Here is a 15,098-nt window from a genome sequence, read left to right on the forward strand (position 1 = left end):
AAATACAAATCTCAACAAATATTCTATTTAGGGATGAAACACAGACAGACAATAATGCCTGTTACATTACCACTCAATGCTGTTCTCCACTCCTAGACACGAGGGAAAAAAGGGGAGAAAAAGAGGGAATAATACCATAAAGGAAGAAATAAAACTATCATTGTATACAAATAATAATTTGCCTAGTAAACCAGGAGTATTATGTAATAACACAAGAATATAACGTAAACCATTAGTGCTATATTAAGAAATTTCAGAAAGATCAACCTATAAAATCAAGAGCTTCCCGAAAATAATAGCAATAAAGACAGAAAACGTAGTAAAAACCGCCATCCCCAATAACTAAAAGTATAGAATACTCTGGAAAAAAAAAAAAAGTGAGAATCATTCAAAATCTTGATGAGGAAAACTATGCCAAAGAAATACAGAAAAGAACTGAAAAAACATGATTATGCACCAGGTCACCTAGGGTCACACAGCAAAAACATGATGGGAAAGAGATTCAAATTCACAAAATCTGGCTCCACAATTAATGCTCTTACTATCAACCAAGTTTTACCAAAGAATTAATAAGAGGGTACATATTATGAAGTATAATTTACATACTGTAATAAAAGCAATGAGACAAAATAAACTAGAACTGCGGGATGTGTATTAAGGAATTTAGTATATATAAGTAAGGAGATATTTTAAATCAGTGAGTAAAGAAGAGACTACTTGGTAGGTAAGTATTGAGACAATGCAAGTTAACTTTTTGGGAAAAAGTCATACCAGGTAAGATTAAAGATCCAAAAAGTAAAGCAAAAATCTACTTTTTAAAAATAATCTTGAGAGTATAAAGATAGAAAGATTAAAGAAAGATAGAAAGATTCTATCCTATGTAAGACAGAAAGTCATAAGCCATAGCTATATGACTAAAATGGGATTCCTTAGTAGCTATATGACTAAAATCGGCTTCCGTGAGAATCCGCCTGCAATGCAGGAGACCTCGGTTGGATTCCTGGATTGGGAAGATCCACTGGAGAAGGGACAGGCTACCCACTCCAGTATTCTTGGGCTTCTCTTGTGGCTCTCAGCTGGTAAAGAATCTACCTGCAATGAGGGAGACCTGGGTTCGATCCTTGGGTTGGGAAGATCCCCTGGAGAAGGGAATGGCTACCCACTCCAGTATTCTGGCCTAGAGAATTCCACGGACTGTAAAATCCATGGGGTTAAAAAGAGTCAGACACGACTGAGTGACTTTCACATGTCTTCATATGACTAAAATATGAACAGCTTAGATAAGAGAAGACATGAAACAGTAAGTATCTGCTCTCTCAGCTCACACTCAAGGGCATGCTCTGCATGCTTCTCTCTGTATATAAATACACACATCATGAGATTGATATCCTCTGTAACAGACAGGAAATAGGGAAAAATTAGATATATAAAGAATAATTCATATTAGATAAACAGCCAATACATATGAAAATGTTAACCCTCATTAGTAATCAAGGAAATGAAAATAAAAACAAGATGCCATTATTTTCTTCATTAGAACAGCAATTAGAAAGCCCAATACAATCTTATGCAGTACTGGCAAGTGTTTGGTAAAACAGAAATTCTCACAAGCGATGGGACTATTTTGGAAAACAATCTAGTTGCACACGTAAAAATTTAACATTTGCAAACTCTTGTCCAGTAATTTCAATTCTTGAACTCAGTCCCAAAGAAAAATTACTAGCTACGCACAAACATAAAGATGTTTGCTACAGTGCTGCTTCTAGTAGCAAAAAACTGGAACATCTTGTAAGCCAATTAATAGGAAACAACTAAATCATTAAAAACACAATGATTAACAAATATACAACCACAGAGTTAAAAATAATGAAACAGGATTATATGCAATGATGTGGAAGGGTTTCTAAATATAGTAAGATGGCAAGTCATAGAATGTTACAGAACCATCTCAAATATGAGGAGAAACCAATGTTATCACAATTGATATACAGAATAAACACTGTAATATCCTGTTTTAAGGGGCTATATCTGGGAATAACAAGTGGATAAATGGAACAGAGGTCCTTTATTCATAAAAGCTTGTTTTCTTTATAATTTTTAGAATTTTTAATTTAAAATTTTATGAATTTTTATAATTATGATGATTTTAAAAACACAGTTACAAGCAAATTAACAAAACATTAATTTACATCAAACCAAAAACCAGTAGGAAAAAAAACAGATTTAATTCTGGATGAAAAAAAGGATTGTTACACTTCCAGCATTTTTGGTTTTGAAAGTGACTGCAAAAATATGTCTCAGAATGTATCCACGTCTTTTGCTACAAAAAATTAAGTGAGGATATTTCTGCCATGGTGATGAACAATAATCAGAGTTTTCTGTTTCCTTTGCTAGAATATTAGGATCCCAATTTCCAAGTTACTCAGAACAAAAGTGCATTTTTGCCTGACGGCTAGCCACAAATAGCAGACACCATGTTAAACAGGTAGCAAAGTACTTTACCTGCAATAAGCTACGTTCAGTAAGCTACATTCCACAGATTTTGACTATTAACCTTATGTCTGGTAATGCACTCAAATCAGATACAAAGTTTAAAAGTTTCTCCAGGTGACAAAACTGGTATTTTTCACCCCATTTAAGAGACCCCAAACCATACTTTTAAGTACTTTCTTCAAGACATATGAGATAAATGAATAACACATCAGTAAGTAAAAGAGGAACTTACACTTTTAAAATAAGTAGCACAAGAATCTGGTCATTCCTTCAAGAAAAGCTATCTCTAAACCCGTACTGTAACAACTAGGAAAACTATGTACATGCCCTACAACTAAAAACATTCACTTTTAGCAAGAGACTGAAGTATTTGCTAAATACTTACATTTTCTATTATTAAAGAAATATTCATCCATCAACTAGTCTGTGTTAGTATGCTACACTAATAAATAATAAGTGCTAAGACAGAACACACTCTGAGGAGCCATTATGAAACTATGCAAGTATTTTAAAATTCCACCTTCAAGAAATATAATTATATCATTTGTATATCACTGTTTATTATTATTGAGTTTACCCTTCTGATTCAATGTATGCATCACAAATGCCACTAGGCATATGAAAAACAAAAATATTACAACACATGTCAAAAATAATTTCTTTTCAAGAAGAAACTGAATTCTGCATAAAACAAGTTTTTGATAAATTTCTACCACTTTACATTCTGTTATTGCAGTTACTGGCTTACTCATTTGGTAGCCATTTAGTGTAAATATAAACTAAAATAGAAAAAAAATTAAAATTTTTTATCTAAAAAATTAATCATATTTCAAATATTCAACAGCTACTTATGACTAGTGGCTATCGTATTAGTTGGATAATGCAGAAAAAGAATTCAGATTTTTTTTCTTCTTAACAGAAAGTTCTTTTGGACAGTCCTATTCTAGATATTATCAGTAATGATAAAAGACTCCTTAAGATAGGTAAAACCTGAAATCATTTCAAATGCTTTAAATTTTAACTCACCATGAATTTCTTTGATACGAAGTGTATTCTGGTGCATCCCATACTTCAAAATCAACTGTTCCAGATAGTAGAAAGTTTTTTTGTGCAAAGTCTAAACATAAATGAGTTATTAGATTAACAGATGAAACGCAAAAAAAAAAAAAAAGGCACCTACAGATAGTACACTAATTTTTTTTAATTTTTATTGGCGCAGTTACTTCACAATGCTGTGTTAATTTCCACTGTACAGCAAAGTGAATCTGCTATATGCATACATGTATCCCTTTTTTTTTTCCAGATTTCCTTTATATGTAGGATAGCACAATAATTTTTAAAACAATCTAAAGATTATCTAAAATGTGGCAGTGATCTTTTTCTAAAGGTGAATGTCCCAAAGACCTGGAATATCCTTGGTGCCTGAACTAAACTTGGAAAGAAGGGAAAGGAGAAGGCTTTACCCACTATTTATAATGGACAAAGGCAAAATACAGATGGAGGACTCACATATCATCTTTCTCTCATTACCTTTTGCCTGACTTGAACCACAGCCTTCCAAAAATCCTTAGCTTCCACTCTATGGCAATCTCCACACATCTGGGGCTGAACAACATAATCCACCACAAACACTTGCTGAAGGATGGCACCATTCATCACCTGACAAAGAAAACAATCCACTTCTTCATTCTTTCCTTTCTCAAAAGAAGATCCTTTAATATTTAACTTAAAATCTTTTTCTATGAATGCTTTGAGGACATTAGTAATAAGTTACATTTAAAGTCGTTAAGTTATACTATTTCCAGAAACATATATAGGTTTAATTCATAGGATTTATTAGATTAACATTTCAAATATATCTTTGGGTTGAACTGGTTGTAAGATATTCTTTGAAGATTTTTTTTAGCTATATACACATATATATATATATATAAAAAAATTTTTTATAGCTATATATACATATATATGTACCTCCCTGGTGGCTCAGATGGTAAAGCGTCTGCCTACAGTGCGGGAAACCTGGGTTCGATCCCTGGGTCAGGAAGATCCTCTGGAGAAGGAAATGGCAATCCACTCCAGCACTCTTGCCTGGAAAATCCCATGGACAGAGGAGCCTGATAGGCTACAGTCCATGGGGTTGCAAAGAGTCGGACATGACCGAGCAACTTCACTCTCACTATACCTATATATGCGTGTGTGTATAAAATTCATCCTTAGGAGACAAAGAAAACTCTCAAAGAAGTCATTCCTTAATTGTTCCCAAACTTAACCAATCATCAGAAATCACCTGGGAAGCTTTATAGATTCCTGGGTCTTATATCCAGGTGAATCCAGTTTGATTCAGTCACTGTGAGTCATAATCATCAGCCAAGTTTGAGAAGCACTGCCTTAGCTCATGTTTTTACTTCAATCTTATTTAAAATAAAAATGACTTTGAGAAAATTAACTTAGCCCACTAATCATGAACAAAGGCTGGTCTTACTAGTGACCTGATCATTTCTGCAGATGATCCAAAACAAAACAAAGAATTAAAATTAAGAATGTTATTTGCTTCTCTTTAAGCTCTCAAGTCATAATTTACCAATAGCCCTGTATTTTCACTACCTACACTTTAACCATGCCGAAAAAATTATGTATAGCTTACCTCTTTCTGAATAGTCAGTTTAACTTTAAGTCTCTTAGAATGAGGCTCAGTCCAAACAAAGCTTGCATCTACAAGCCGTACCTTCAATAAAACACAAACAAAAAGAAACATAAGTTCCCTTCTGAAGAGAAAAAAGATGAAAGAAAAACTCAAAATAAAAAGACTTCATAGATGCTTAAGCAATCCCCTGACTAATCTACCCAACATCACCAATTAAAAATAAAAAAAACCATCAGAGGTATGGCAACAAAAAGAGCAAGTAAAGTGAAAATCTAATGACTATATTAAAGCAAATAATTCAAGCAAAAATTAAAAAGGAAAAAAACTCCTTTCCCCTAGAAACAGTAGTTTTTCTAATTCAAAGTACACTTTTTAGGAGAAAACAAAGAGCTGATGACTTGATCATCTACTAGAAATCTCATGAACAAAGGTTTCTACTTTTATTATTCTCTCTATAGTAAATTTGTGGCTTAAAAAATATATATGGACATTCATTCTTCAGAGGGAGTCTCACGCACTGATTACTGAATCCACAATGGTAACTCACTGCAAAATCAGCAGTCAGCAAACGCCAAAAACAGTTCGCCCTATGTGACAAACTCAATGCAGTTCATATGGCTAAAATGAGTGTTTTAATAAAGGAGGTTCAAGAACAAAAAATAGAAATTGTTTCATTAATTTGAGCAGGAGTTTAGGTAACCTGAACTGAGGGGCTGGAAATAATAGCAGCAGAAGGATCCAAGCCAAGAGATATTTGGGAGATAAAATCTATAGGATTTAATAGCAAATAGATATGGGAAGATTTTAGAATGATAGTCAAGGATCCAGCTTGGACACCAAGGTAACACTATTTTTCTGTCACAAATAAAAAAGATTATTTGAGGACTGAGAGAAATATAGCAGAGGAATGTGCTGTATTTGGTTTCAGACACTTAAGTTCAAGAGGATTTATCTGAGATATCTAAGTGAAGCTGTTCAGGAGATAGTGAAATACACACATTTGGTCTGGTGCTCTATGGAGAAATCTGAGTTATAGATAACAGGTTTGGGAGACATCAGCAGGCAGATAATAATTTTATCAAGACCTGTCTGGTGAGAAGTAGATAAGCTAGTATAGATACAGCAGTCCAGAGTAAAACCCTCCTCACATGACTGGCTCCCCTAAACTAAAGCTTAGTAGTCAGTCGACAAGTCACCAGGTACAAAGGGTGACAGAGAGCTGTTGATTCCCTCAGTCTCCATCTGTGGCAGTTCAAGGAAGCTTCATGGGCCTGTATAAGACTGCCCTTTCCTCAGCCTCCAATCTCCATCTGTAGGAGTGGAGAGAGAAACAGATCTGCTTCACCATTCCCCAGCTCAGTCTCACCACACTATCTGTCCTCAACCAGGACTAATACAACTTACTGAACCCTTTAACTTTTTTTACCATTACCTGAGCCAGCTGCTCATCTCCCACACTCCAATCTCCATGTGTAACACATATGCCTTTTTCTGTCCCATCCAACACTCCTCCCCAAATCCTGAAAACCTTTTTATTGTGGCTTCTGGAATTCAACATTCACTAACAAAAGAACATTCTAAATCCTCAATCTCTTTCCAGAACATTCCTTTCACCTTCTAGATCTTCTGATTATATATATATAGCTCTCCCTACAGCTAATGAGGCTGTGACGGCACAGAAGCGGTGGCTATGGTTTTTCCAGTGGTCATGTATGGATGTGAGAGTTGAACTATAAAGAAAGCTGAGTGCCGAAGAACTGATGCTTTTGAACTGTGGTGTTAGAGAAGACTCTTGGAGAGTCCCTTGGACTGCAAGGAGATCCAACCAGTCTATCCTAAAGGAGATGAGACCTGGGTGTTCATTGGAATGACTGATGTTGAAGCTGAAACTCCAATACTTTGGCCACCTGATGCGAAGAGCTGACTCACTGGCCACCTGATGCGAAGAGCTGACTCACTGGAAAAGACTCTGATGCTGGGAGGGATTGGGGGTAGGAGGAGAAGGGAACAACAGAGAATGAGATGGCTGGATGGCATCACCAACTCAAAGGACATGGGTTTGGGTGGACTCCAGGAGTTGGTGATGGACAGGGAGGCCTGGCATGCTGCAGTTCATGGGGTCAGAGTCGGACATGACTGAGTGACTGAACTGAGAAGCTAATGAGAAGTAATGACTGATTTTTTTTTCATCTTCTCAAACTTTTATCATCAAAGGATCCCAGGACTCAGTTCTCAAATTTCTCCTTCTCTAAACTCCCTAGGAAATCTCATCCAATTTCATAGCTTTAAATACCATATACATCCCCAAATTCATTATCTTCAGTCTAGACCATGCCCTTGCTTATTCATCCAGCTCCCCACTATTTCTGCTTCCATGTCTAATGAACAGCTAAGTACCACCTGAGATGAGTTTTGATTTCTCCCACCTGACCTCCTCCTTTTGAAGTCTTTCTTACTTCACTAACAGCAACTTCTTCCTGGTTGCTCAAGAGCCATAGAAGTCACCCTTGACTCTTTCAACTCATAAGCATACATCCGGCTTCATCAATAAAGCCTACTGACTACCTTCAACAACAGAGCCACAATCAATCCACTTCTCACTACCTCTACTACTGATTCAAATATCATTTCTCATTATTACTACAATCGCTTCCTAAAGGCCCCCATCCCCCTCATATCTATTCTAAACACATGGAATTCTCCAGGCAAGAATATTGAAATGGGTTGACATTCCCTTCTCCAGGGAATCTTCCCGACCCAGCGATCGAACCCGGGTCACCTGCATTGCAGGCAGATTCTTTACCATCTAAGCCACCAAGGGAGCCCCACTCAGAGTAAAAACCAGTCCTCAAAAGGGCCCAAAAGGCCTGACCTACTTGGACTTTCCTAGTTCACCCTAGTTGAACTTTCCTAGTTCACCTAGTCTTCCCTAGTTCACCCCCAAGTACTTTCTCTTCCCAGTTCCACTCTAACCATACAGGTATGCTCCTGTCCCTGGCCTCTACACTTATTTTGCTACCCATAATGCTCTTCTCTAAGCTGTGGCCTCCTCCCTTACTGCTTTTAATGTTTATTCTAATATCACCTTCAGAGAAGACAATGGCAACACACTCCAGTACTCTTGCCTGGAAAATCCCATGGGCGGAGGAGCCTTGTAGGCTGAGTCAGACACAAATGAGCAACTTCACTTTCACGCGTTGGAGAAGGAAATGGCGACCCACTCCAGTGTTCTTGCCTGGAGAATCCCAGGGATGGGGGAGCCTGGTGGGCTACCCGTCTACAGGGTCGCACAGAGTTGAACACGACTGAAGCGACTTAGCAGCAGCAGGATCACCTTATCGATGAGGTCTCCTCTAACCACTCTATTTTGAATTGCAACTCTTCGTGAGCAGTTTTGATCCCCTTCCTCAATTTTTCCTCCACAGAATTTATACCTTTTAATATACTTATTTATTTAGTTTACTGCCCACTCCATACCTTCCCCTTCAACCAAAATAAAAGGTCTTTAAGACAGAGATTTTTCCTCTCTCATTCACTGCCATATTTCTGACACCACAAGCAGACTGGCCCAAGGGTGACACTTAATAAACATCTGTGAAATGCTAATGAATTATTAAAGAACATTTGACAAAAGCCTGAGGAATCAAAGCAAAAGACCAAGTTACACAAAAAACTGACTCCAGGGGGAAAAAAAAAAAAAGAAAAACTTGAGACAAATCAGGGAACAGAAGGAAAGTATAAAAACAACAATTAAACTTTCAGAAATATTCAACAGACTGAATCAAGAACATTAAAAATTCTAAACTTAAAACTATTAGTACTGAAAAAAATTCATACAAAAATTGGAAGATAAAAGAAACTGCCAGGAACACAAGGGAAAAAAGGATTAAAGACAATACAAGGGCAAAATGGCACTTCACAAAGTTTTAAGCTGGTAGGCCAACATTTGACTAATGAGAACTCCAGGAAGAAAGAAACAAGGGAAATAAAGAGAGAAACTTCAAAGAACTACTACACGAAATTTTTTCAGAGGATAAGAGAATCTGAAGGCCTTCAAACCAAAAGAGTCCATTTCAATTAAAAACATAGCTGGTGGAAATAATTCATAAAATTTAGCATAAAGAAAACTGAAAGCGTTATGTAGAGAGGCTAACTAGACTAACTAACCCTGTTTGGTTTTTGGAGATGTTTATGTACTGACTTTAAATAATAAGTACAGGTATCTTCCTTCCAGAGTAATGAAAATTTTTTTAAAAACTGAAAACCATAGCCCTAATATTATTATAGTCTCCAAAATTATGTTTAGTGATGGTCGTATATATATATTTTCATAAAAGATTACTGCACAAAAGAGGTTCTCAATCAACTAAAAAGTTTGATTCTATACTAAATCTTTTAAAGCAAAAGGACTTTCATTTCCATTAAAGAATATATACAGACTGGTTCCAAATAGGAAAAGAAGTACGTCAAGGCTGCATATTGTCACCCTGCTTATTTAACTTATATGCAGAGTACATCATGAGAAACACTGGGCTAGAAGCAGCACAAGCTAGAATCAAGACTGCCGGGAGAAATATCAATAACTTCAGATATGCAGATGACACTACCCTTATGGCAGAAAGTGAAGAGGAACTAAAAAGCCTCTTGATGAAAGTGAAAGTGGAGAGTGAAAAAGCTGGCTTAAAGCTCAACATTCAGAAAACAAAGATCATGGCATCTGGTCCCATCACTTCATGGGAAATAGATGGGGAAACAGTGTCAGACTTTATTTTTTGGGGCTCCAAAATCACTACAGATGGTGACTGCAGCCATGAAATTAAAAGACGCTTACTCCTTGAAGAAAAGTTATGACCAACCTAGATAGCATATTGAAAAAAGAGACATTACTTTGCCAACAGAGGTTCGTCTAGTCAAGGCTATGGTTTTTCCGGTGGTCATGTATGGATGTAAGAGTTGGGCTGTGAAGAAAGCTGAGCGCCGAAGAATTGATGCTTCTGAACTGTGGTGTTGGAAAAGACTCTTGAGAATCCCTTGGACTGCAAGGAGATCCAACCAGTCCATCCTAAAGGAGATGAGTCCTGGGTGTTCATTGGAAGGACTGATGTTGAAGCTGAAACTCCAATACTTTGGCCACCTCATGAGAAGAACTGACTCACTGGAAAAGACCCTGATGCTGGGAGGGATTGAGGGCAGGAGGAGAAAGGGGCGACAGAGGATGAGATGGCTAGATGGCATCACCGACTCGATGGACATGAGTTCGGGTGGACTCTGGGAATTGGTGATGGACAGGGAGGTCTGGTATGCTGAGATTCATGGGGTCGCAAAGAGTCGGACACGACTGAGCGACTAAACTGAAAGATGAAAACAACATGTGTAGTAGTGTGCTTACCTACAGTAGTATTTAACAGTTATTTTCTAAAATCTACTCACACAAAGATTATCTGAAAATGAGACATTAAATCACACCCACACCCACATACACCTACAAAAACTGATTTTTAGCTATTTGACCTACCTTACTCAGAGGGGCTTTGATTTTTTTCAAACACAAAGCAAGAAGATCCCTGGATTCTAATGCACACTGTACCCAAGTTCCTGGTGGCTGGAAATACCTAGGAGAAAAGGTACCATATTGAAACTCAGTATCTCTCAGCAAATTTAAAAAAAAAAATTCATTTAAATATGAAGACACAACAATGATTATTAACCAGATATACTACTACTTAAGGTTGATCTGAGGCACTTAACCCAAACATATTTTAATAGGTTCAGAAACTTTCAATTAGACCAGTAGTTTAGTTAAAAAGGTGAAATTCTGAGTATTTGAGAAAGTCAATCTGTAATAACTTATTAAAAGGTCTTATTACTTCAAGCACCAATAAGAATTACTATGATGACAAAATGCGAAGAATTTCCTGAAGCTATGTTCTGAAACATGGATAAAAACTCATCTCAAAATAGCATTAAAATGGTTTATAGTGTACAAATAAAATGCTTAAGAACTGCTTATTTCTCACATACCCAAAAAAATGTAAATTAGTACCTAATACTATGTATAAATAAGAGCTCAAGACTACTCATGTACTTCAAATCCCTTTTCAGGCTTCCCTGATGGCTCAGACACTAATGAGTCTGCCTGCAATGCAGGAGACCCAGGTTTGATCCCTAGGTAGAGAAGATCCCTGGAGAAGGGAATGGCAACCCACTCCAGTATTCTTGCCTAGGAAATCCCATGGACAGAGGACCATGGTGGGCTACTGGCCATGGGTTCACAGACAGTCAGACATGACTGAATGACTAACACACGAATCTTAATTTTAATTTTCAAATTTTAAATTTTAAAATTTAAAATCTTACATAAAACCTGACTAAATTAAAATCTTTTATGTATGTACTTGAAGTCTTGTAGCCCAACCAGGCAAGGAGTTAGGGCAGTGCTTAGCATATAGTAAATGCTCAACAAATGTTTGTTAAATACATAATACTTCTAAATGTATTATGTGAATGCTTTGTTCATACTCGTTAAGTAAATATTCTGATTTTCACTTTTAAAGGTTCACTGAAATACCTTACTTACAAAGGTCCCTTTGTTATAAGCCAAGTTTTTAGATTTAGAAAATGTTTCATATGTCATCTAATAAAGCCCCCTCATTCTGATGAGGAAATTAAGGCATTAGAGAGGTTAAGTGGCCAAGTTTCAGAGACCCAGTTCATGAGGAATTTAGTGTTTTTCTCACTCCACATCGCTATAAAGAATAGAGAATATTACAGATTAAGCCTCATATCAACCAAGATTACAAACTATAATCTCCCTGAAACAGAATACAAGTTTCCTGTTTTTATATTTATGTACATATTTTATGTATTTTTCTGGGGAAATGCACTTTTTAAATTCTTAAAGGGATTCATGAACCCCTCCTTCCCAAAAAAGTTACGCACCACTAGAGTCCTAATCCACTTGGGAAGTCACAGACATACAACGTTATGGGAGCCCCAATGGGCAGTTTTGTATTACTCAATAGCAGACTAGACATAAGCTATTTATGCAACAGCTAAAGAATATAAAAAACATTAACTTAAGTTTGCCTTCAAATTTTTGATCATCCTAGACATGATATACTGAGCTTTTTCTCCATTAGCCATAGTCATTTTAGTTACACAGGAACATTAACATATGATTTTTAAAACACATTGCCAAATTACTTTTAAATATAAGGTGCTTTTTATTATATATGGCTTCGAGTGATTGAAGGGAAAAACAAAAACTTCATGGTAATTGGAACAGTTATGTCTTTAAAATCTGCTCTCACTCCTGAAAACATGAACTTTTATGTATTAATTATACATATCAAACCTTTTAATCCCTTAACAGAAAAAAAACAGATTCAATCCCTTTATACTAACTTTTACCACATTAGCAGGGAAAACTAGAAAACTACATTACAAAATTGCAAATTCTATAATCTCTAGCTTTGACACCATAAATAAAACTTAAATCTCAGTAACATGCACTTTAGTATATGTATCTTAATCTCACTATATTCTAGTGGCTCTCCTATATATGAATTTCAACTTTAAGTAGGATAAAAAAGTATCACACTATACCTTTGGCATTGTTTGCAGAAAGATATAGAGACTTGTTTCGGAATGCCTTGGCTGATGTCTACTTTGCTTCGCAGACAAGCCACACAAATGTTAGCAGGATTTGGACTAATTGGGACACCACAATCGCAGCACAAGCTTAAATAAAGCATACATTTTTTCAAGTTACATTTCATGAGTGTACTAGTTAGATTTAAAAACTATCAAACAGAGATTAGCAGATACAAACTACTATATATAAAATAAACAAGGTCCCACTGTATAGCACAGGTAACTATAACCAATATCCTATAATAAACCATAATGGAAAAGAATATGAAATATATATATATAACTGAGTCACAGTTATATATATATATATATAACTGAATCACAGTTTATATATAAAACTGAATCACACTGCTGTACAGCAGAAACTAACACAACACTGAAAAATCAACTATACTTCAATAAAAAGTAATAATAAAATTAACAAACCAACCAAAGTCTTCAAGTTAGGCCATAGTATCGCTGCACTTTTTAAAAACCTGACTTAGAGCAATCTTCAAAGATGCACTAGATTTTTAAAAACCTTAGATTATTGAGGGAAAAAAAAAATATGGCCACAATTCCAAAAAGCCTCAAGATATGACTGATATACAAAAGGTTAAAAAAAAAAAGGTCTAGAGAATCTAAATAACAGTACTCATTAGACAGCTTTATAGTCCAAAGGCAAAAATTTTTTTAAAGTCTCAATATAGCACCAGGACTGCCAAAATGTAAAAAGGATGGAAGAGTATCAGTATAACTGATGGCAGCATCATAACCCTAGGTGTATTGGGAACAGAAAGTATTTAAAAATCATTGAGCTATCCAAAATAAGAGTTCTATGATCACTAATGTCCACTGTAGTAGCCACCAGGCATATGTGACTACTGAGGATTTGAAACGTGGGTAATAGAACTGAATAGTTTTACTACATTTACTTGAAATTTAAAAAGCCACATATGGCCAATAGTTGATACCAATCTAGAAGTGTACAGAGACTATTTTAACACTTTTAAAACAGTATTTACCACAACAAACTTTCTAGCGAAAAACGAACTCGTTTTTTCCAGGAAACAAGGCTTTTCATTTTTCCCACTTAAGACAAAAGAATCCCCCTAAAAGAAAAGCTTTTCCCCACAGTAAATTTTAGACTCATTTTAACGTTTTAAAATTTAGTGGGGATGGGGAAAAGGGAAGCGACTCACATATGTCCAGGTGTGTGCTTGACGGGGTCTGTCATATACTCCATTTTTCTGTACACCTTGATTTCAAGGACAGAGAATAGTGAAATTTAGACATTTTTCTATTCACTCCTTTATACAAATCTTCCTTCTGCCTTTTCTGTATAAGACAGCCAAGCCTCGTACAGCAGCAAATAAGAAAAACCCATTCCACCTGCAATCTCTGGAAGAAGTAATTTCCTTAGTAACAGAAAGAAGCGACTGGCGGAGGATCCCATATGCAAGACCCTCGGAGCCAGGAAACTGGTCGCTGACCTCAGGTGTCACTTGGGCGCCAACCCCGGCGAACTCAAGGAGGGGCCAGAAATGGCCGGGGCCGTCCCGGACACCACCAGCCCCAAACCCTGCTGCGGACGCGCCTAGAACCCACTGCAGAAGTCCGCGGGCGGTGTGACCGGGCCTGCGGGCCACCCACCCCGACCTGACCCCGCACCCCGCGGTAAGACCTCACGCGAGTTCCTGCTGGCGGCGCACACGCTGCGCCCAAGCGGCCCGAAGTCGGCCCACGACCAGGGAGTCCGTCCGGGTCTCTTCTCAGAGACCCTCGAGACTGCAGCGCGGAACTCGGCCGCCAGAACTTACTTAACACCACTGGGCCTGACCCAAACGTGCTCAAAATCTGCAGCAAGACCAGCTTCAGTAGCCCAGTGAGCAGCCGCCGGAGCTGACGCCGGTACAGTGCAGATTACGCGATAGAAGGGTTCGAAATCCCGCGAGTCGCGAGACGAGACTCACAGCTGCGGGTGGGGGCGGAGGAAGGGGAAGGCGCTGGGGAACGTTGGGCGGAGCGCAGGCCGAACGGGTGGGATGGATCCAAGAGAGGAGATAGGGGGCTCTCTCGTCCTATGACTCCTGAGATTTAACACAGACTTTATAACTCTTTACTATTGGGTTATCATCCTTCCTTGGCCAGAGCTCACTCGAAGCCACTCTTGAGATATCCCTATTGGGAGCTTGCTTCTTGGTTAAATGATTATATAAAAGTTATCCGTTCACGGCACCACATTACACAAAGAAATTAGAGTAACTTCCATTGAGGGCAGTGCCTTTGTCTGTTTTGCTCACCGTTATATGCCTAATGCCTGTCACAT

General features: G+C 37.4%; 1 protein-coding gene across 1 annotated transcript in view; it reads right to left on the reverse strand.

Moving 5' to 3' along the window:
- The window catches only part of NMD3 (NMD3 ribosome export adaptor), a 36,414-nt gene extending 21,703 nt beyond the window's left edge, over positions 1-14,711 (reverse strand). The window contains 7 exon segments of the mRNA NM_001075420.2: positions 3,520-3,610; positions 4,024-4,152; positions 5,138-5,218; positions 10,653-10,749; positions 12,743-12,877; positions 13,972-14,027; positions 14,590-14,711. Of these exon segments, the coding sequence (NP_001068888.1) occupies positions 3,520-3,610; positions 4,024-4,152; positions 5,138-5,218; positions 10,653-10,749; positions 12,743-12,877; positions 13,972-14,015 (577 nt within the window). The 5' untranslated portion in view covers positions 14,016-14,027; positions 14,590-14,711.
- Between the last annotated feature and the right edge of the window lie 387 nt (positions 14,712-15,098).

Source organism: Bos taurus, chromosome 1 (genome assembly GCF_002263795.3).
Source record: "Bos taurus isolate L1 Dominette 01449 registration number 42190680 breed Hereford chromosome 1, ARS-UCD2.0, whole genome shotgun sequence".
NCBI classification, from domain to species: Eukaryota; Metazoa; Chordata; class Mammalia; order Artiodactyla; family Bovidae; genus Bos; species Bos taurus.